This window comes from Anneissia japonica, unplaced genomic scaffold (assembly GCF_011630105.1).
Source record: "Anneissia japonica isolate Jap-2015-1 unplaced genomic scaffold, ASM1163010v1 scaffold284995_len508010_cov190, whole genome shotgun sequence".
In the NCBI taxonomy this organism is placed as follows: Eukaryota; Metazoa; Echinodermata; class Crinoidea; order Comatulida; family Comatulidae; genus Anneissia; species Anneissia japonica.
In genome coordinates this window covers 100,178-123,749 of record NW_022730633.1, presented here as the reverse complement: position 1 = coordinate 123,749, position 23,572 = coordinate 100,178, and the positions used below count along the sequence as shown (strand labels likewise).

The window sequence follows — 23,572 nt, the reverse complement described above, 5'->3', positions numbered from 1 at the left end:
GTGACAGAATACGTAGCAATTCCAATAGCAATTCCAATTTGGTAAGAGATATCCTGGATTTTTAAGTGTCTATGTCTACGGAATATGCGATACACTGTCCCTGAAATTGGTGAAAGTGATAACACGGAGGGCTTTTCTTTGACGACGTTTAATTTTGCTAAGATAGGAGTCGTACGTACAACCCCAGACATAAGACAATAGTTAAAATTTGGTTCAATGAGTGATCTGTATATAGAAAGTAATATAATATGTACATAGAAAGTAATGAAGGGAGAAAATGTCTTACCTTGTATAGAATACCAATGTACATAGAAACTTTTTTGAGACAACATTTATGTGTTCTTTAAAAGAGACATTCATCTATGTGAAATTTTGTCACATTTACTTTTTCAATTTCTTTACCATTAATTAATTTTTTTACAGAATCGGTGTCTACACCCCTCTTTCAGTGCTTCGAAAGATCATGAAGTTGTGTCATCAGCAAATAAAATATGAGACAGAATTTTAGAACAGTTAAACAAGACATTGGTGTATTATAGTATAATTAACGATGGTCCAAGAATGGAGCATTGTGGTACACTATACTCTATATCACATACTCTAGATTTAGTGTTATTAAGAACAGTGTATTGCCTTCTTCTGCAGACAAGGCTCTTAAACTAGTTCAAAGCTGTACCCCTGACACACAACCACCAGGTTTTGCTATTCATTATCCACCATCAACTAAACTGCCTTAAAAAAAAAAATTGATTTGTGTGAGAATCGAACACACGACCTCCATGTTTGCTATTCATCATCCAGCATCAACTAAACTGCCTTTAGCATCAACTAAACTGCCTTTAGTGGGTTACCCACATCTTTATATTTGCACAAGTAATTAAAATTGTTTATTGAACAGATTAATCACACTGATAAACAATTGTACTACATTCGGCTAATGCACGGTCATTTCAGCAGCCATGGTTATACATAAAACGTTAAAAAAAACATGTTGTAGTAAGGTAAGTAGTAGGACTATTGCTAATGAAACTATGGGCCGCCTAGGCTAGGTAGGTAAACATATTATCTGGCTAACCGACCTATAGTGTATCTAGGCATAGTTAGGCTTAGGCCTATCCCCTACTACTACTACATTTTACAGTTCAGTTAATACAATTTCTAGCAAGTGTGGACTCTTGAATCGGCTTGCAGCTGGACTTGTTACCTACGATCAGGTCTAGTGTTATAAATATGCATTTTTCATTAGTCGTTATGCATGTTAAAAATGATTATTGTTAATACTGGTAATAATAAATATAAATATATAATAAATATATGGCAACAATATAAATATATAACAACAAAATATATATCAATAAATTATTTAATTTTTATATATGTAATATTTATGCTATTAACTACAGTATATTAAATAATATTAATGCATTTTATACATTCTATACAAATTAATAAACAATATAAATAAAATATAAACAAATGTAAATACATATATACATACATACATATAAAGAAATAATAATATAATATAATATATAATATTTTAGTAACATAACATATTTAACACATTAAAATATATATACATATATATCACAAATTAATTATATATATATATATATATATATATATATATATGTATGTATATTTCTTAAATTAATTTTCTATTATGAAACGGGCAGCAAAATTGTAAACCAATAATACTGTAAGGGTGCCTTTAAGGTATGTGAAGCTTCATTAGAAAATCTATAGTCATTTTTATATTTAACTAATTTTTCACCATGAATAATTAATTTTGCATTTTATACTTTATCATTTCAGGTTAATGAACTGAAAAATATGGCAAAAAAAAAGGAAAGAAGACATGGGAAGCCTACATTCATATTGTATCTCCAGTTAAAAACAAATACAAATCTCCAGTTAAAAACATTCTTTGAATTTGAGTGTAAGCAACACTCAACTCGTAACCATAAAAGTTAAGGTTATACAGCTTTCAGGAGCCAAAAAGTTCAACACAAGAAATGGGCTAAACATATTACACAATGTATGCTGATTGATCCATCGTGTTCAGTACAGACAACTATTTGGGAAATTTTCATTCACAAAATTAAACATCCAGATTGCAGGCAAAATATTTCAAATGTTCAATAAGATGTCAATTTGCAAGTGATAACAAGTTTTTAAAAATACGTTTTCTGTAATAAACCGACTTATAACTAAAATAAAAGCCTTTATTGCTATCTTGTTACAAAATTGTGGATTCAGATTATATAGTTTTTAATTACCCTAAATGCTCAAAAAAGCACCGCGTCGTGGCTCTTAAGAGTATATTATTACCTTTTGTGTAACTAAAGAATTTAGGTTTTAAATACAATGTATACAGTGTTAAGATGAATAAATAACACAATTAATACACAAGTATTATTTTTTTTTGTATTAAAGTGTTAATTTACTATGACATTGGACCTATGATAGGCCTACTGTACTACAGGAATGCGAGATATGTAACATGGGAACGTGCATGAAAAGCGCCACACCAGTATTTCTTATTGTGAGCTCAGCAGCCACATGTACCTTTTAGGTACCCATTTTTAAGCCTGGTTTCCATAAAATTCGCTACACGCTATCGCCGACTCCTTTGGCGTCACGGAATCACCGAGGGCTCCCAATTGCGTCAGGCACAGCTACGCAGTACAAGAATTGCAGTGAAAACGGTGTAGCGACTGTGTAGCGATTGTATGGAAACCAAGCTTGATTCACCCGACCAATCAGCGTCACCAAAGAAGCAGGTATAGCGATTTTTATAGAAACTAGGCTTTAAGAATGCAAACAATACAGACTATACGAACTACAAAAGTAAATGCAATTGCAGGCCACTGAAACTCTATCTGCACTATCAAATACGTGTATGTGACAAAATGTCTGCGATTTGCCCATGGGTATAATATGACATCATCATGCCTATATATGGATGTGATATGACATCATCATGCCCACATACGGATGTAATATGACACAACCAAGCCCATAGAGGCCACTATGACAATTTACACAAATTGTGTTACATAAAATTTAACAGTGTTGATGGAGCTATACTGATATACGATTGTCGTAAAACGTATCACACATGCTTAAAGAGTTATACAAATTTACAATGGGCCATGCATAATTAATTTACACAATTTATCCTGCTAGTAAAAGGGCTACTGTATCGTCCTTTACTTACATTTTATAAAGCCCGCATAATTAATAAAAAGTGACTATTTCTTACCTATATCTAATATTGCAAGAGTGTGACTAAATCAGTTAGCCTGTGTTGCCACTAAGTATAATAAACCTGGTTAGTTAAGACGTTTGACTTTTAAGCACTCAACCATTAAAATACTAGTACATTATTCTTTTTTATCATCCCTTATCACCTTCTGTGTATACCATAGGATAATGTTGTTTGTGCTTGGCTTTCGAAATAACGTCATTGTATCGTTAACTTGCAATTACGTTTCTCATGTATTGTCAGTCATTTATAACCGTAACACACATTCTCTCTTCCCCATGTAGGACGATGAACATATCTCAGTTAATTTATTTTAAGCTTTTCAACTTGCGAAAAAAAATTAATAAATATGACCTATAGAAATAAAGTCAATATTATATAGTTAGTGCTGATGGTCGATCGTTGAAAACGATTCGTTTCATGCCGCGTCGCCCCGTTGAGGTCGGCTGCCGAAGCATTGTGGGGCCACAAAATCATATCTAAATGCACTTTGTGAATTAGCTTATAATCAAATAGGCCTACATTTTTATATTTAGCCTTTATTGAATTTCGCTTAGAATATTTTTTTGAGGATGTATACTATCTCTCAAACTCCTGGGTGTGACAATACAATCAGATCTAAAATGGAACACCCACGTTAATGATATGATGCGTAAAGCTTCTTGTCGCATTTATATGATTAGCTGCCTGAAAAGAAATGGAGCGGATCAATCTGATCTTATATTTGTTTATCTTACCTATATTCGACCACTTCTGGAATTTGCATGCCCTGTTTGGACTACCAGTATTACTTCCTGTCTCTTATACACATCTAGATGTGTATAAGAGACAGGGTTAGACCATATATGTTGCAAACATCCTGAAATCCTGAAACGGGTATTATCGTCACAGGTGACTTAACAAAATGAGAGACTATCTGCTCTTGAAGTATCCCTTAAAACAGATTGTTAAGGTCGCAACCAGAGAAACCGCATCACTTGATTTGCTATACACTTATGAGTGAATGTTATAAGGCGCCTATAAGTGAATCACCGCTTGGTCTGTCTGACCAAAACGTCGTCGTTTGTTCACCCATTACCGGATCTTTTAAATCTCCGAATATCGTCACGCAGTATTTATTGTCACTCACTTTCAGATCAGTGGCACACACCTAGCAAGGTGGTGCGTCCATAAGATATACATACATACAATGAACAAAATGTAAAACTATCTTAAAATTAAAGAGAAAAGGGATTAAAATAAACCAACTCAGTCAGTTTGAATTTTATCAAACGAACATTACAAAACGTTTGGACTTGCATTTTCCCATAGTTTTACAGTCAAAAGGCTTCTTAAAGATAAACCATGGGTAAATAGTGTTTTTAATGGTATTGTTACAAGACGGCAAAAAGCTTTTGCCACTGATCCTAAATCAGCTGAATTTATGAAATTAAGAAATTTGGCTAACCGAATGGCCAAGTCATTGAAAGGCTATTATTATCGCAACAGTATTGCACATTTATTTTCTACTGACTCTAAATCGTGGTGGAGGGGTATTAAGAAATTCCTTAACCTTGATAAGGGATGTAATTATGTTAAAAACATGGCTAATGATCTTTGTGATGGTAGTGTACCTAGCCTAGCTAAGGAAATTAATAACTTTTTTTAGTCTCTCACTATGAACTTTAAACCCCTCGAACCGGAGGGTGCAGGCGACAGTAACACTGCTCTGCCCTCTCATTTCCTCCTGAAACAATTGAAGCTAAACTTAAATTGGTGAAATGTAATAAAGCTCTAGGCCCCGGACGGCGTCCCACCATGGATACTTTCCAAGCCGATTTGTGCTATATTTAATTCAAGTCTAAGGGAAGGGTTTCTCCCGGAGCTTTGGAAGTCAGCGGACGTTATCCCAATGCCCAAGGTTAATCCTCCTAAATACATTGAGAGTGATCTGCGTCCAATCTCGCTGACCTCCACTACCATGAAGGTCATAGAAGGAATCGTAAGGGGAGCTGATTTGGACACAAAACTGTAAAAGATAAAATTAAGTTTGACCAATTTGGATGCTCAAAAGGAGTTTCGACTACTGACGCTCTTATTAGTTTTAATACTAAACGAATGTTTTACTGCTACTGACAAAGGGGATGAAATTAGAAATTATCTTATTGTTGGATTTCAAAAAAAGCGTATGACCTGATCGACCACAATATTTTATTTGACAAGTTATATTTATTAGAAGTTGATGAGCATTTAATCTTATGGATAAGCGCGTTTCTTTGTAGTAGAAAACAACGGATTAAATTCGGCAGTGAGTTATCTCCCTGGGTTGGCGTGAAAGGTGGAATCCACCAAGGATCCTGGTTGGGGCCTATCTTGTTCATCATATTTGTTGACGATCTCCTGAATGGGGTGTCTTGCATGAAATACATGGACGACACCTCAGTTTATGAGCGTGTCGGCAAGGATGGGGTAACAGGGCTCCAAAACACTCTTAATAAAACTGTTGAGTGGGCTAACAAGCATAACATGTCCCTTAATAGGCCTATTAAAAAAACGAAAGAGATGACTATTAGCTGGAAAAGGTCAAAAGCAGTGTTTGAGCCTTTCATGTAGAATATAAATTGGAATGCGTCAATGAATTTAAGCTTCTTGGAGTAATTATCTCTAATTGCCTATCGTGGCAACTCCACATTGATAAGATGATTCATAAATGTAACACTAGAATGCACTTCCTCAAACAGGTCCGGAGAGCGGGTTTAGATGCTCCGGCACTTGTTCAATTCTATATAAGTATTATAAGACCAATATTTGGAATATGCGGCCCCAAGAGCCAATATTACTAAGCAACAGAGCCATCAACTGAAACAAATCCCGAGAAGAGCTTTGAAATGTATTCTTCCTGGAGAAAGTTATGAGTGTGCCCGAGGTGTGCTTGGGCGCTCTACCTTTAGAAGAACGTCGTGTTCGATTGTGCAGGGAATTCTTTGTTAAAATAAAAAGTCCCAACCATATATTGCATTATTTATTACCGGAAACTACTACTGTCCCATATAACCTTAGAAAAGTCAGCGAATTTTGCAAAATGCAACAGCTCTGTTGTCACAAAATACGACAAGGTTTGTTACAAAATACGTAATTTCACTGTTCCCTGGTATTACAAAATACGTGAATTATTACAAAATACAAAGCAATAGACGTTGAAACACTGGTAGCACTTAATTGACTAACTTAATTTCAAATAACACGCACTTTATTGACTAACTCCTAAATTATTGATTTCATTGAAGCAAACTGGTTTCATCGCTAAAAGACATTTTACTATAATGTAATCAACTGACTCACATCTCAACATTCTCCTGGGTTTCACACCAGGCAACTTCGCGCACGCATCATACTTTTATCAAATAAACTTTTTCTTCTTCTTAAAATAGAAATCGTGCTGTTTCTATAAAACGTAATTTTAATTAATATTAAGAGCACTAACTGCGAACACTCCCAAAAAAGACTGAATACACTGGCCTATACCTTTATTCCAGGGCATTTTCTGTTTAGCTGGTGTTATGAAAGCCCCTTCGTACATAACATACGGTCCTATGGAAATCGGCGTTATATAAATATTTTTGATTTATTGATTAATTGACTAATATAGTCATTGCCTTAATAGTGAATTAGCTTACTTTTTATTAGAATTTACCTTGTTAGTATACAGTATGAAAAAGCTGGTTGTAATATTTCTTTGTATTTTAAGTTTATCAAAAGTGTAACAATAATAAAGAATGTATATTGTATAAGTCTGAAATAAAAAATAGCTTCAATAGGAGTCCTGTTCTAAACAGTATAGTATCTGAAAACAATTATAACTGTTCGAAATCGAAGTTATATAAATCATAAAAATTAATAAGATGAAATAATGTTGATATAGTCAAAAGAAAATTGTAATAGCAGACAAAAAAAGTAGCATTCATTTAATTTATATCCTGTCTCTTATACACATCTTATATATATATATATATATATATATATATATATTATAGCCCTCTAAAGCACATTTGGCATGTGTAGTTCGCATAATCAACGTCAGTGTCTTGCTAAATTGATTATAATAAACCATCATCTCTGATTACGACTAACTTAGGCCTATATAAAATGTAGGAATATATGTCAAAACAACAGGATAATGATACATTACATGTATACAGATAGACAATCTCAGTTCAGGTTAATTTCATCATTTGTAAAATATATATCCTTCAAAATCAATGATTGTTTTTGTCTTTGTCTGCAAAATTTGAATTAAAAATTTTGTATAAATTTGATTTTGGACAATAACAATATTGAATTGCATTGAATTGAGTATAGACATATGCCTACAAGTATTCCTATACCTATTAGCCCTATATCATATCGTAACAGGGTAACTTAAATTTTACTCAGCTTTCATGGTTCGAGTATACATTCCTTTCAGAATCCCACAGCATTTTTTTAAATTATTTTATAATTTGTGTCTTTATATTAATTTCATCCTGATGTTTTGCGTTATCAAGTTTTATTCGCGCAACATACTGTATGTTTGCTGTCTCGTCTGTGTTTTTTTTTCTTCTTTCTTTTTTTTCCTGATGTGTAGGCAATTAATGCAATTAAGCCATGTGGTGTTGTATGTCGTTGCAAATAAATCATAAATATATTAAAAAGTCAATATCCATCCATGCTGCTAATTTAATTTGTTTTATGCCCACACATTTTATATTTCATACTTTATGTTTTTTTATCTTTTATACATTTAGGTAGGATTACCAATTGCGATATTGGTCGTAAAGAGCCAACAATTGTATGTCCATTATAACGTTTCATTGAAAATTACTGAAAGTAAATGAATTGCATTGAATTGAATGTTGTTGCTACGGTCAAAACGAAATCGTAAACATACTATACATACTTGTGTGTTTGTGGGACATCCCAGTGCTGGCCCTGCTTGTTTGAAAAGTTGTTAAGTTTGATATTGCTACTTCAGAAATCATCATCCGTCTGCCGTTTCTGTTATTTGAAATCGAGTCGATCGGGCCACTAAATCTCTTGCTTACCGGTATTAATGATGCGCATTATATTAACACGTGTAGAGAAATCGAAGGATAGACTAAAATATAATCAATTCGAACAAATCTGCAAAGCTTGTGTATGAACTAACTTTTTATTTTATTTTTTTTTGCCTCATATGTCAAATTCATCAAAGAACCTAATATTTCAGATCTCATTAAATAGGCCTATAATTGTCTACGTGAAACGCGGCTTTGAAATGCTTTGGATAAATTAGTAATCAGACCATGAAGGAACTACAAGATTAAACTGCATCAACGCAAAGCTATTAAAACAGATGGCAAACAACAAAAGTATCACAATGTAGGGCTAGTGTCACTGGACTCGGTTCTATAAATCCGTTGAGATCTATGCTACACGATGTAGGCCTACCATTATGTCCTTTATTCGAACACTGTTTCACATTTCAATATTACAATTTAATAGTGTTAACGGCTATTTTTTATTTATATTATATATTATATATAATATAATTAATTGCACATGCCCATGAGTGCAAATAATTAGAATTCCAAACAAAACCTTGAATGCTCAGTTGGTCCCGTGTTCGAATCCCAGTTGGTGCACGTATTTTTTTCACAAGTCGCAGTCTTCTTCTTATCGATAAAGTTTATTTATTTAGGCTTAGTTATTTATAGAATTACCTCAAGACGGTTTATAGAGTTTACCTCTATTATATCCTGATTTATTTACAAAAGGTATCTCAAATTAGAATAAAAAAAAGTATTTCCATTATATAAAATGTATCTCCATTATATCATGATTTATTTATAAAAGGTATCTCTTCGCAGAGATCTCGTCTTGTCGTTAAATGCTTATAAAGAGAAAGGGCGTATCTTATTTGCCATGCAGCAAGGACTAATGTAGTGTCCAACTATGCATGCTCATGAGTTTAAAGAATTAGTTTCAATCGGATTTAATTTCCCAACAAAGCCACAATGTCCCGGTTGGTTAAGGCGTCGGCATAAACAGCAGAAGGTTCCGGGTTCGAATCCCAGTTGGGGACCTACTTTTTTACACTTGCAGCAGGACTTGCAGATTCCTCTTAAAATAATTGTGTTTTTAATAACAAGGATAATAAATAACATTCCGTTGCAAACTCAACACACATAAATAATGAAATAATAAAATAATTTATGTTATTACGGGGATATCTAAAATATAATTATTAACTTATTCGTTCCCGTTTCCACGCATTTAATTTATATCCGTCCATGGCTGCAAAGTTAACCGAGGACATTGGGCGGCGAATGGCGATCAGTCATGCACTGACGAGTGAGGGCGGACGTGCGCAGACGACCAAATACCGATACAAGTAAGAGTTCATTAAATGTGGAGTACATTTTAATACAGGCTTAATAGTTTTGGCCGAGATTAGATCATGGAGGTAAAAAAGTAAAAGCACTTTACTGACCAATAAACATTAATAAAAGCCACCACAACAAGATAGATTCGAGGATGACATTTTGTATGACATAAACATCGATCGTTTATGAAAAAAAAACCAATTATTGTTGTCATATAAAATTTCAACATGATGATAGAAAATAGCATTATCATAATAACGCATTAGGCTATATTATTAGTAAGAGTGTGGTATAGTATAATTATATCTACTAACTTGATCAACTTCCTACCAATCAAATTTAGCCGTTGTTATCGCCAACAATCCACTTTTCCGCCCCGGATGTGAAATGTTGACACTCATTTACATAATGAACTGCAAAATGTCAACAAAATCGAAGAACGTGTTTGACGTGGCCACAGACAAAGTTCCATAGTTTTATATTCTCCTAACTATCGGTTCAGTATAAGAGTAAGCCGTAATACTGTACTACTTTTACAACCATATGCATGCATTTTAACAGCTAGCCACTAATACCTTTTACTTAACGTGCTTACCTAAGCTAGGCTTTAGGCCTAGTTGATTCTCCTTGACATGATGTAGCGGCGACGGGGACAATGAATGGGAGCGCGCTTGTGTTTTAATTAAGCCGAACCAGTCGGCGTATGAAATGGGGCCTAGCATTGATGTCACGATATTTAGTAATGTAAGATCTGTTTTTATAACGGTGATGTAGTTTTAAGTAGCAAATTGATATTAATATTAATAATAATAATAAATATACATCAGAGTTAACATCAAAATAATGTTTTACAGCTTTTTTAGGCTTTGATTATTCCTGTCTGTGGCTAGATGAATAGAGTAATAAATACTAGTCCTAGATACTACTACTAGGCTAGCTAGGCCTAGGCTAGTCTGTCCACTACATATATTATTAGTCCTCTTCTTACTACTACCAATGGCAGTGCACCATGTCTTTAGCCCTAAACGCCTAGGTTGAGAGGCATGACTGCAATGAATAATAAGCCCAAAATACCTACCATTTTGATATTGGATGCCATTGTTTTTGCTTATTTATATTATGTTTCAATAAACTTAAGTCACTTTCTAGTACTCCAAGACCTATCTTAAATCTTCTAAAAATCATTAAAATTTTTCTTATATTTAATATTCTATTTCAAGAATATTAAATTTTCCCTCACCGATTAATAAAGTAGTAAATATTAGATTACAGTAGTATTTTTTTTGCATAACTCTTAAAATGTCTTGTAAATTTAAACAATTTTTTAGAAAAAAGATATGATCCATTGTCGAGCAGGATCATCCCTAAGGTTGACACGATTTTGGCTAGATTTTTATTTCCAATATGATTTCTGTGTGTCGTGTGTATTACGTGAGATGCATCAGCGGCGTAGCTAGATGACGATGGGCCCAGTTCAAGATAATTGCCAAACCCTTTTAATGTGAAGTGTCAACTGAGCGCTTAAGGGAAGTTTAAAGAACCGTATTTGATTGTATCTAATAATGAAAATTCTTAGGTGCTGATTTACCTTTCCAGAAAATTTATCTAATAAAGTACTTCTTTACTATACCTTTCCCTTTAGGTCTAGGCAGTGGTGGATCAAGAATGTTTTTGCTTGGGTGTTGCGAGTCACATTCACGGATCTATGTTCTGAAGGGAGGGGGAACCTGTGGTTGAGGGAGGAAGTTTTTGCGCTGTTTGCTTTATTGTGGCGGTTGAAAGGCCATCGCTCCTTGGAATCTTTGTATTTTTATCCATTTTAATCTGAATTTTTCATTCTTTTAAAAATAGGTAGTTTCTATTTTTTAAAATTTATTATATTGAATGGGCCCCCAATAGCCCCGGGCCACAGTGCTTTCCACTGGCTGTACTGCCCATAACTGTGCCACTGAGGTGCAAGATTTTCGCCTTTTCCCTGTAGTTTGATGCATTGCAACATGCACACAATTTTCTATACTGTAGCACATGTCCGATATAACATTTTGTCCCAGCTAACCATTTATTACTTTAGGATTACCAGTAACAATGCATGTAGCAACAAAAATAGAATGACATAAAATGTCAAAGAACTGCTGTAGAGTCTTATGTATAGAGTGATGTAAATGTAAAGTAGGTCTGCCTTATACACCTGAAAATTTATATCGGTTTGTAGTAAAAGAAAAAAAAAATTATAGCAAACAGGGAATTGCCATGTACACAATTTCGGGAGTGTAGCTTTTGCAAGGATTAGTCAGATTGTGTGTGTGAATATGTAGGTTATTGGAATGCACAGGACTTTTGTATGAGAAAAATGCCTGAAAACTAGTGCAGCATTACCTTACATTAGAATAAAAAATGCAAAGATAAAAATATAACAATCATAAAGTGAGTCATGCAGTAAAACCATATAGGTTGGTATCCCTCGTACTTGGCTACCCTCAGGTAATTGAAAGGTTACAATCACAAACCTGTAGACCAAATAGATACCTTAACTCATTCGTACCACTATCCATTAGAATTCTTAATCAAAATAATATCAAATAATCTTTAGGGCCTAATTATAATTATATTGTTGTTTGTTGTTTTATATTCACCTTGCACTTTTTTTTTGTTGCGATGTGATGTACAGTACCAACTAATTTTCCGAAAGGACACATGTAAAGAAATTGTGAGTCTTTCTTTGAATCTTGAACAGTACAGAAAATATAAAAAGACGTGCCTCACTAACATCTACCAAACTCCTCACCTATAAGTACTGTATATCAATGCTTACCAATTTGATAAGAATACTGTATCTCCATGATAATGATGATTGATAACAGCAGTGTTTCTCTGTAAACATTATGTTGCCAACTGCACACATTAAATTTGTTTTATTAGTGGCACTATTAAAAGGTCTTGCCATTTAATTATCCTTAACACCGTCCTCTAAATCCAGACACACCTGCCTGTGTATTCCATAGATTGCCAATATTCACAGGTTGATTTAATCATATAGTAGAACTAGAAGGCAGTATATTAATGAAATCTAATCCCTATTTATTACTTGCTGTACTCTCTAATCTAGACCATTATAAAGAGTGGTTGAATTATTGAAGTTTAGCAAGTGACCGTACTGTTTAATATAATTTTTATTATATACCTCATAGATTCTAGGCATCTGATTAAGAAGCGGGGCAATAGAAAGTACTATTCCCCTCAAAAAGTACTATTTCCCTCAAAAATAGTACTTTTTTGACCTGTTGCGATGTGCAAACTCTAGGCCCACAACATCGCGTTGCTGACGGTAAAGGGGACTGTGACCTCTACGACGAGATTATCCCCTGACCGCGTCACGGATCAGCGAGTAGACGATAAACAAATATGGAGGTTGCTCGTTTTGAGATGAAGGAGGACTAGCCTAGGCCTAGCATTATTTCTTGATGAAGCCAATAGCAAAAGCACCAAAAGACAAATTAAATATGTCTTATCAATATTCGACAAATATATTGCAAGATGATGGGTGCTGTTGAAATTGAGGAAATAGGCAAAGAAGAGCTAGACACACTCTTTGATTGCCTATTAGGGCTAGGCCTAGCTAGTAGTAGTATTTGGCCTAGTAGGCCTCTATTTTAACAGGCTAGGAAGTAAGTACTTTTTTAAGCCTTGTAGAATCTATGTATGAGGTATATAAAACAAATATTGACTGCTCTATATTCGGGGAACAGTGAAATCTATTGCCCCTCGGTGATATGGAGACCGTAGCCTATCTTCCCTCGGGCCTTCAGCCCTCGGGAAGATAGGCTACGGTCTCCACATCACCGAGGGGCAATAAATTTCACCATTCCCCTCTTGAGCAGTCAATATTTGTATAATATGGTCAGTAATAGCAGTTTTTAATTAAACAAAATGATGATTATTACTCCACAGAGAGTGACTAATAGTGTTAGTGTATTAATTTTGAATTTGTTGATGATGGTGAAGCTGATGATGATTATGGTGGCAGCAGTGACGGCAGCAGCCTTATGAGTGTAATATTAATGTTTTGTTTAATTCTTATGTTAGTGCTACCAGGATGCAGGCATCCAAAGTTGGGAGAAGCCATTTCAGCGAGATGTAGTTTAATCAACTTTTCAACACATTTGATTGTCCATTATATTGCGCATGGTGAGACCCATGGCTAGTTTACATCAAGGACAAAAAAACGCAAAATACCAAACCTCATAATTTTATTGGAGATTGGTAGAGTTTCTGGCAGATTTTGCTTGTTCACCGGGTGCAAACCTTGTTTTTATTTTTTATTTTTGAATAAAGTACATGTACTATTAAACTCAAAAAAACAAATAACAAGGTCATACTATGTGATTCTACATTTTTGTTTAATTTTTCAAATAAAATAGTAATAATAATTAGACTTTTATATCGCAAAATTCCAGAGCTTATATGTGCTTAAAATTAAATTAAACATAAAATAAGAATTAACCCCTTTCAGCAACAACAAACTGTGATAAACCAAAAATAAACATGCATACACTCAATTATATTTTGTTAAATAAATAAAAATGGGAAAAGGCAAAATCTGTGCCAAACAGATGCTTAGAAATGGCAGTTTCCCCTAGAGATAATATAAGTTTGACCAAGAAAAAAAATACAGTACTGTAGACCTACCACAAATGTATAAAATCAATACTCTAATAACTAACAGAATCAACAGATTAATAACTGACCAATGAACAAAAAATTAAATGATGAAGAAACCAATCAAGAGAAGGTTGCTATTAATTATACAGGGACCACAAAAGCTGTATAAATATTTAATTTCTGCATTATACATGTATATAAACAAATTTCTGATTATAATGAAAATAACAATTGTTATTATATAATGATACAGTAGTGTGAGCTTCTCTCAATTTGATTTTCTCTAGTGTTGTAAAATTCAAGACTTCACTCTCCTGCATATAGTAGATATAGGATTGAGAGCAGACCACTTTTGGGGCAAGTATTCAATTTTATTCTAGCACAAAAATACCTGTTTAAGGTTGTTCTCATCTCGTCTAGAAGAAAGATGTCTGTGCCTTCATGTTCAACCATAAAATTCCTCAAACACAAAATTATAGTCCAGCAGTGGTTTTCAGGAGAAATTTTTCCTAAAAATTCCGGGTAATGTTTGATGCGTATGATCACCAATCGCTTGGTCATGCATTCATTGTGTCCAGCCTTAGATCTTATAGAGAAATAATAATTCATTTGTTCTGGTATCATCTAATGAAATGAGAATTGCCAATGATTGTGATAAAGGATCACTGAATTCATTCATTCACTTTTAAAATCATTACTACTGAAATTTTACAGTAAATAATATGTTCTATTTAAAAAAATTATTTTTACTAGTGATACTTCAAGGGTTCTCCCCCCCCTCCCCATGATAAGATAAGATAAGATAAGATACACCTTATTGCTCCAAGTCGAGAATTCAGTTCTCGCATTGTTGCATATCCTTCTAATAAAAATGTTTATGTCTTCACTTCTGCAACAGCTAGGCATAGGGATTTGATAATTGTTTTGGCTCTGTTTACTTAATTATTTATTTTATTTTTTATAATTAATGTTTTCAAAATTATTCATGTATACAATTTTAATGGCATTAACTACAAGAAATACTGTATTACTAGATTGTTGACCATTCCCAGAACTAGACTTTATGACATGATTATAAATCAGATATTAAACTGTTGATGTATTACGAAAAAAAAAATTTGATTTCTAGGCCATGTTTTTTTTTAGCTCCCATATTTTATAACTCATTTTCTCAATGATGGCCAGTGCGACAACTTTGCCATTTTGTCACGACATGCCTCATAAGTTACGCTTTCTTTCTTACAGATACGTGTGAAATAATGCGTTTGAAGAAAAAGAAAGTTGTTTTAGTCACATTAACATTAGTGCTGACATGGTTTTTTGTTATTGTTGTTATTTTCCCTTCGAACAACATGAAATCAGAGCTACCAATAAGTAACTCATGGAACTTTTTAGAAATCTTCTCAAAGAAGCGGACGTTTAATATCGAAAAACCAAATACAGCGAATAAAGGAAGTAGAATTATCCCCGAAGCTGGAAGTCCGTATAAATGGAGAGTTGGAGAGATTTTATTAAATTCAAAATCCGAAAAGAAGCAATTAAACCCAATTATTCTAGGCAGAAGTCAGCACGAGAATATAAATTTAAATGCAGAAAATTTGCCAAACAATCAAGTGAAACTCACTCACACAGAGAGACAGAAATATGATCTTGAAAAAGATCTTAGACTGAAGAAGATAGTGAACAATTCTGACTTAAAGAGGATCTGGAGTATAGCTGCTAAATGGGTGACCGCCAGGCATATTATTCCTGAGCAAGCACCAGAATTAGGGGACATCTTACATGCTATGGCATCAAGGCCAATAACAAAGGCAGATGTAGGTTACAAAGGAACTCAGCTAAAGGTCACCCTATACCTAGCCGGAGGTCAAGTAGTAGTTTTTAAGCCCAAAAGGTAACAAACTTGACTTGTAAACATTTGATGTACTTTTTTTGTGTTTGGCATTTCTATGTAATCAAAGGAAAGGATATTCAGTATCTGTATCCTCTTTCAAATCACCCAGACAATCATTCAATGGTCAATGTTCATATATTTTACATAGTGCCTTCCACAGAAAAATCCGTCTCAAGGCGCTATTAAGCTACAAGAAACAAAAACAAAAATTAATTAATGAAGAGGCGCGAACGTGAAGGGGGCGGGGGGGAGTGCGTACCACGATTTTTAGAATATAAATACACTCTTGTAAACATAGAATGTCCGCTGTTAACCTAGTCTTACTGTTAAACTACTGCAAACCCAGTGGAAATTTGTGCAAACCCTAATAAAGAGCTTAATAATGGTTACTAGGTACTACAGACATTCCAGAAGACTGAATAAAAAAACAAAATATCTATGAATATGAAATAATTTTGATTTGAAAATTGCAAATAATAGATTTTTGTACACAAACCTCACAAATTAACACCCATCCAAACCGCTATCAATTAGATCATAATATAGAACATAAAAGAACAGCGAAGCATTTTTATAATTACAATAATTGGTCAAACGTTCAATTTTCAAGATTAATAAAACTACAACACAAAAAACAAATGTAAATCATGCACAAGATTTAAAAAAAAAAAAAATTCTGATTTGCATTATCAAAAAAATTGAATATTTAGTAGTAATATGCAGCAAATTTGCAATGTTTTGCAGTTAGTACTTGAAAAAATATTCTTATGTTCCCCTTGACAACTGCAAAGTCCATTTCATGTTAGGGCTGGACTTTCATCCGTGATTAAAAAGAAAATATATTGCTAATTTGATATAATACAAAATAGAATATTTATGACTTTATGAATTTATGCAGTAAATTTGCATAGTTTTGCAGTTTGAACTTCTTCCCAACTCCAAAGCCAATTTCATGTAAGGATTTTTACCACAGGTTAAATTTCTTGGAACAATTCTTAACATTTCTCTACTCAACTGAATTTATTAATCTGTACCTTTATTTTGAATATTAATTTATTTTTCTAATTAGCAATTAATAAGCCTTTTAATTTGAAATTGTAGAGCTGCTATAATAATGGTTTAATTAAAATTGGATCACTATTGTTCAATTATAATTAGGCCTATTTATAAATTCTATACAAACAAAATCTATGATATATATAATAGAGACAGCTGCAGTATTGCTTATGGACTTTATGCAATTTGATTTTATGAATTTAAATTGCTTTTCTCATTTTCCCTCTAGGTACAGTATTATTACTTACAGATTTTATCCTCTGTAAGCAATGAACAATTTAGATACAGGACAATGTATTGAAGTATTAAACGTTTTCATTTCATTCATCCCAACAGAACAACACAGACTCTTTAAATTAGGCTATACAGCAAAAATCCACCTCCACCATTCCTAAAACAATAATTAGGTATAGAATAATAATTTAATATCATTTTTCAAGAGAATATACCTGAGATCCCCAAGCAATGGTAACATATTAAAAACAGCCAATTGTTTAAATCTAATGTGGCGCTAAGATTATAGTGATAATGATACTGCGATAATAATAGTTAACACAAAATGTGATGTCTATATAGTAGTAATGTTTGTGCAATTTTGGTAATGTTTGAGTTAATTTTTGTAATTGTTTATTATTTATACATTGTGACAATATCTGGTAATGTTTGTGTTAATTTTTATAAATGTTTGTGTCAGTTTTTGAAAATTCCTATCGTACATTAAATGTTTTATATTTCAAGTTTGTCAAGTACCTTTGTTTTCAAAGGTTCAAAAACAGAAATAGATTTATAAACATGAATAATACTTTAACAACAACAATTATGTTAATGCTTAGTTTTAGTATACTGTACATATGTTACACATTCCAGAAAACATTTTTAAGTTAACTGTCATTGATATATTATACAAACAAAAATTCCCACTATTCTTTTTAGATTCTCTCGTGATTATGTGATTGAAGGGTCTCCTGTTGCAGGCTATGACAGACATAACGGAGAAATAGCAGCATTTCATTTGGACAGGTAAGGCAACTGCTATGTATCTGATGAGTTATAGACTGTACCATGGTGGAAGGCTAATTACAATAAAAAAGCGTAAATGAAAGTCAATACCGTTGAGGTATATACATTTTTTGCCCTAATCTTGACAGCAGGTTCTAAATGCTTGTGTCTGTTACCAGGACACAGTTCTGTGGAGTATGGATAGATAAGGCAATAAAAAAATTATTAGTTTATCACCCTGATGCACATGTCTTCTGTGGTCTTGAAAAAAATATATATTTTTTATAGGGCCTAAGGTAAGAAATGAAAGTAAAGTAAAGCATTGGTATTTCATGCTATAAGTGAAAACAGGTAAACTGAGGTACTTGTTATATAAAAGGATATAAAAAAAATAGGCTCCCAGTGGGAGCTTGTGTCTACTGCCTTATACTGTGTAGGCCTATGTTTACTAAATCGAGGAGACCAATCTGACAAAAACTGAAAACTTGGCCCGAGTGAGACAAATCTTCGCTTAAGACGCAAGATCCCATCATGCATCTCACCGGATTTACTCTCACAAATAAATTTCCAGATGAAAGCTGTCTACTTACCCCCGCGGGGGCAGTAGACACAATGAAAACCATTTAACCACCAAAGGTTCCAATCTACAGTAAATATCTTATTATTCACCATTTTACAGACACTCCTCAGTTTGTCCTCCCTGAGTACACATTACTTTCACTTTCTATCAATTTGTATATATCATCAACTTGTTTCTCAAGTGTTTTTGTAAATACGCTTTTATCATCTCATCGTACACTTACACTGTAAGTATTGGATAAGTTGGAGCTACAGTGCTTTAATAACCCAGTGCAGACTGTAAGCCAAATATCAGTGGAAGGCGTGGGAAATACTGCATATTTGTATGGTATAGCACAGGTGGGCAGTGCATTTGCTATTAAATCAGAAGTAATAAACCTTGATGTATACAGGCACTTCAATTGAATCATTATTGCCAAACACACTACTAAAATTTTGGTTGTTTGTTCAGAGTATAAAATATTAACATGACAATTATCAATATAATTGTCAATATAAAACAGATTTAAAATGTAGCAATTCTTTTCGACATAAACAGTAAAACAATTAGAATTTTATATTATATGCGCTATTGACATTTAGATGTTGACAGCAATATGCCTACACATATTTTTATTAATACTTATTAAGTAATTTTGAATTTTAATATTTTTGGGATTAATTTGGTTTGAAATTGTATCTGTTTCACAGGGCCATTTTCCAAGTGTTCCTTTTTTGGCCCTGTCACTTGCTGTACCCCTCATAAGTTAAAGTTTAGTATTCAAGTTGCAAGTGAATAATAAATAAGCCTGAAACCTGCAAACTCATGCACAATAAGCTCTATGCAGTAACTAATAATTTAAGGTGGAGAATTTATATTATTTTATAATAATAGCTTAAAATGTATTCATTCACAAATAAACTTTAAATTGTTTTAACACATATTTTGTGTTCTGCTGATAAACCTAAAAATATAGTAATTTGGAATTGCAGCTGTTTGGTGCAAGGTAACTGTTTGGTTTTATAAATTTTGTTCCAGTAAAATTTATTGTCAATATTTTACTGTGCCATTTTTTTCAGGATCATAAAGCTTTAATTATAAATATAACTTCATCGTAGACCTGTATCAGTTATCTCTTTTAATAGCTCTGTGGAAGACATCACACATATTTAGATATGATCTAGTTAGTTTATAGATACTCAACTTCTGTGTATTTTTACAATTAATCTTTTGTCATCCTATGAATGCTTGATTCTAAAAAAACGTTTTCCCTAAAGGTTCTGAAACTAAAGGATGGATTACAAACAGTTTGCCAAATTGCACAAATCTGTTTCAAAAGGTGAGCTAACTGTTAAAAAAAAAAAATTAATTGGGTAATAACAAAATCATTACCTCCTACTACTGACATGCCAAATTATTTAGGTTTATGTAGCGTCGCGTCCTCTGTCGGTGGGCAAAACAAAGTGTCGTAATTTTTAACTACACTAATTAGCATCCAAGCTCACCGAAAGAGAAGGGATTTTTTTTTTATTGTTAGTCATAAAATATAGTGCAAAATGTGTTAGCTTATTGTAGTTCTACTATTATAACATGAAAACAGTACTAAATGAGGTAAATTTTTCTTTTCTCATGTAGTGACAAAGAATTGCTAGTATTAACAATCTACAATCAGATGTAACACTTTTATATCAGTGACACATTTTAGAAAATAGTTGTTTACACTCAGGATTTAATTCTTATTTATTTATTTATTTTATTCCTTTCAGCCAGAACCACAAAAAGCAATCAAAAAAGAAAAAGGAGGGCAGAGGAGGGCTGAGGAGAGGCAAAAGCGGTACAAAAACTACTATCACCGGATATGGTGTGCCCTTCCCTCCCCTCCCCTCTTCTCCTTATATAACAAATCACTCCCAAAAAAACAAATTTACTCTATCGGTCGGTGTAGGGATAGACCCCCTCCTAGATTTCAGGTGGTGGTGCCGCCACTGTAGAAAAACAGGAAATTAAAATGTATTGGGAATCATTGTCGAAATGTATGTATCCTGGATTCATAATTTCTAAAATGTTGTTCATGAATTTTTCAACTTCTGTTGCTTCTTAAAGTATGAATGTCAATAACAATAACATCATCACTTCGGGCTAGCAAAAAAATATGGTAATATTATCACAAAAATAATAATTTAAGTCTAAACCATAGAGATTGGAAACACTACCTAAGATTTTATGGAAAATGTAATAAAATCTTTAAGAAATTTACCAATGTATAATTTCAGAATCCAGGTTTATGATATAAAAAAACAAATTAGAATCAGCAATTTTATATTAATCATTTTAATGAATTGCTGGTTCTGATATATTCCCATCCCATAAAAATTGATTCTCAATACATATTGCCCATAAATTTCTGAAAGATTTCATAACATTCTCTGTAAAATTCTATATTGGCTTTGTGTTAACTTTTTTTTTTTTTAAATATTGCTTTGCATCATAATGTAGTAGCCTGGGGTAAAAATTTTACTATCGTTCATAGTTAGCATAGTTATTGCATATTACAACTGCGTTTTAGGAAAGATATAATATTGCTGCCAAGTAAGTGTACTTTCAAAAAACATTCTTTATTGCTTTCACATTATGCTCACATTTCTCTTTTATTATTCTTTTTGTGATATTTGAATTTTTCAGAACCATTTAAAAAAAAAAATTTACATACTGACTTCTCTCTCTTTTTTTACAGTTGTTTTTATGTTTTTTTTTTATAATAATAATAATTTAACCTTTTGCCACCATAATTCTAAATTGTGTGTAATATCTGTGTATTTATTGCAATAATTATGCTTGTTTTCTTCATTGCATTTGTTTAATGTTCCTCTGGGGTCCAACTGCAATTTTACAATGGCTTATTTTAAAATGTATTGTGAATCTTACCATAATTTATTAGGCCAGTTTATAACATGCAATATAGTTAAATGCAATAGGCCTGAATATAAAAAGTACAGTCTTTTATCTTCAAAAAACATATCCTTGTTAGTCACTTGTGAGATAACCCTAAAGTTGGTGTTATGATTCATTCAGTGATTGGTTTAGTAAAAATGGTAGTAAAATAATATTTGTATGTTTCAGCAACACAAATATAATGGGGTTGATTAAGCCGGCACTCACTGCGTATCTAGGGGTCTTGAAATGGAGGTGCTGATTGGGGGCGCAAAAGTAAAGTAGGAGGCTCGATGATCAGTTCTAGGGGCGCTAACTCGCAAAATAAAATGATTTTAAGAATTTTTAACTACTTGGCCTGTGATTTTTGTTGGGGTGACTTGGGGGAACGAGTAATTTTTATAGGGGGTGTACATCCCCCGCACACTCCCCCTAGATACGCCACTGAACTATGCTCCCTGTGAGTGCTAAACGACGCGGCGCCATCTGCTGTTTGTCGATGGCAGTTTGAACGGAATGTCATTAAATATGATCCATTGCGCTTGCATGCGAGTGCCCTACTTTACAGGTTTTTGTTAACATTGCAATTGTCCAATAAAATTTTAGACACGGAACAATTATCATTGGTACATTACTTGTGACTCTAAAATCAATGGAGATACAAATATTAATCTTAATATTTGACTTTTCAAAGTTGTAGTGTTGTTTGATGATTATATTGTTCGACAATTGTGTTTTAGGGTAGAATTATGTATTCTTGTACAGTTATATAATATCATGCAGACTCCAAAAAGACTAAGAGAATCCATGATTCAATATTTCGTTCTATATTCAAACATCATCAGGAATGAAAATAATTTTGTCCATAGGGACCATATACCAGAATTAAAGTAACTATAACTAACCAATCAAAAGCGAGAAACCGGTAAAATTGACCAATCAAGGCAAACAAGATGTGACATATTATTGATGAATTAACAGCAGTTGTACAGTTATGCATACATACAGTACTGTACAGATAAAAGAGTTATTTGTTTGGCAAATATACATTCATCGCATGGCATGAATTATCACCTAATTATCTTCTGTTTACTTGAAATAATTACCAATTATATGAGTTTGATGATCAGCCCATTAAATTACAAATTACAATACCATACACTACATTTTCCAGTCCAGTGCAAACATATTATACTCATAATATATTGTTTTTAATTGTATTTTAAATCTTTTGAGAATAATTTCAATGGAATGATTACAAAAGATTTTAGAGTTACACTATAAATCACAAACATTTTTATATCTACATTCTTATGTGCATGCTGAAAGAAACCTCATTTTGGGTCAACTCATCCAAGGTTAATTATTAAAGTACACAGGTGAAGTGGGATGTTTTTTTGGCTATGAATTGAGGGAAGGAAAGCAAACCCCTATTCAGGAGACATCCTAAGGGACACTTTTTGGTGATGCCCTCTATATGTTCTACTTTAACAAATGATTAGCTTGATAGTCTTTTGTAGTTTTTGAGAATGTTTATATGTTATGTTATCTGCAAGGGTACCAAGTTGTGAAAATCACATTTCTGGAGAGTTTGTTGTGCAGGACAGGCAGAGGTTTGCGACGCGTGTTCTAGCTAAAATGCATGTACAAGGACTCACATGCATGTACAAATTTATCACCTTGTTCAATATAAACAACTTGGGCAGGTTTGGTCACTGTTAATACCATACAGTAATTGCAGCCCAGAATATTATGTCTGTCAGATTTGATGCATAAGAATGGGAAAATGTAGCTTAGCATAAGCCCTACAGTAATTGTGGAAAATC

The 23,572-nt window shown here is 33.1% G+C and overlaps 2 protein-coding genes across 4 annotated transcripts in view; one reads left to right on the top strand and one right to left on the bottom strand.

Annotated features, from left to right (window-relative positions):
• LOC117114976 (G-protein coupled receptor 54-like) overlaps positions 1–23,572 on the bottom strand; it is a 52,782-nt gene that overhangs the window by 27,126 nt on the left and 2,084 nt on the right. Inside the window, exon 2 of one of the 3 annotated variants that reach the window (XM_033258605.1) lies at positions 14,699–14,893. The exons of the other annotated variants lie outside the window; for them this stretch is intronic. The gene's annotated coding sequence lies outside the window, so the exon portion shown is untranslated. The remainder of the gene's footprint in view (positions 1–14,698; positions 14,894–23,572) is intronic. 3 annotated transcript variants of the gene reach the window in all.
• The window catches only part of LOC117114977, a 38,449-nt gene continuing 24,931 nt past the window's right edge, over positions 10,055–23,572 (top strand). The window contains exons 1-4 of the mRNA XM_033258608.1: positions 10,055–10,157; positions 14,595–14,664; positions 15,553–16,201; positions 18,191–18,277. Coding sequence (XP_033114499.1) covers positions 15,567–16,201; positions 18,191–18,277 — 722 coding nt within the window. The 5' untranslated portion in view covers positions 10,055–10,157; positions 14,595–14,664; positions 15,553–15,566. The remainder of the gene's footprint in view (positions 10,158–14,594; positions 14,665–15,552; positions 16,202–18,190; positions 18,278–23,572) is intronic.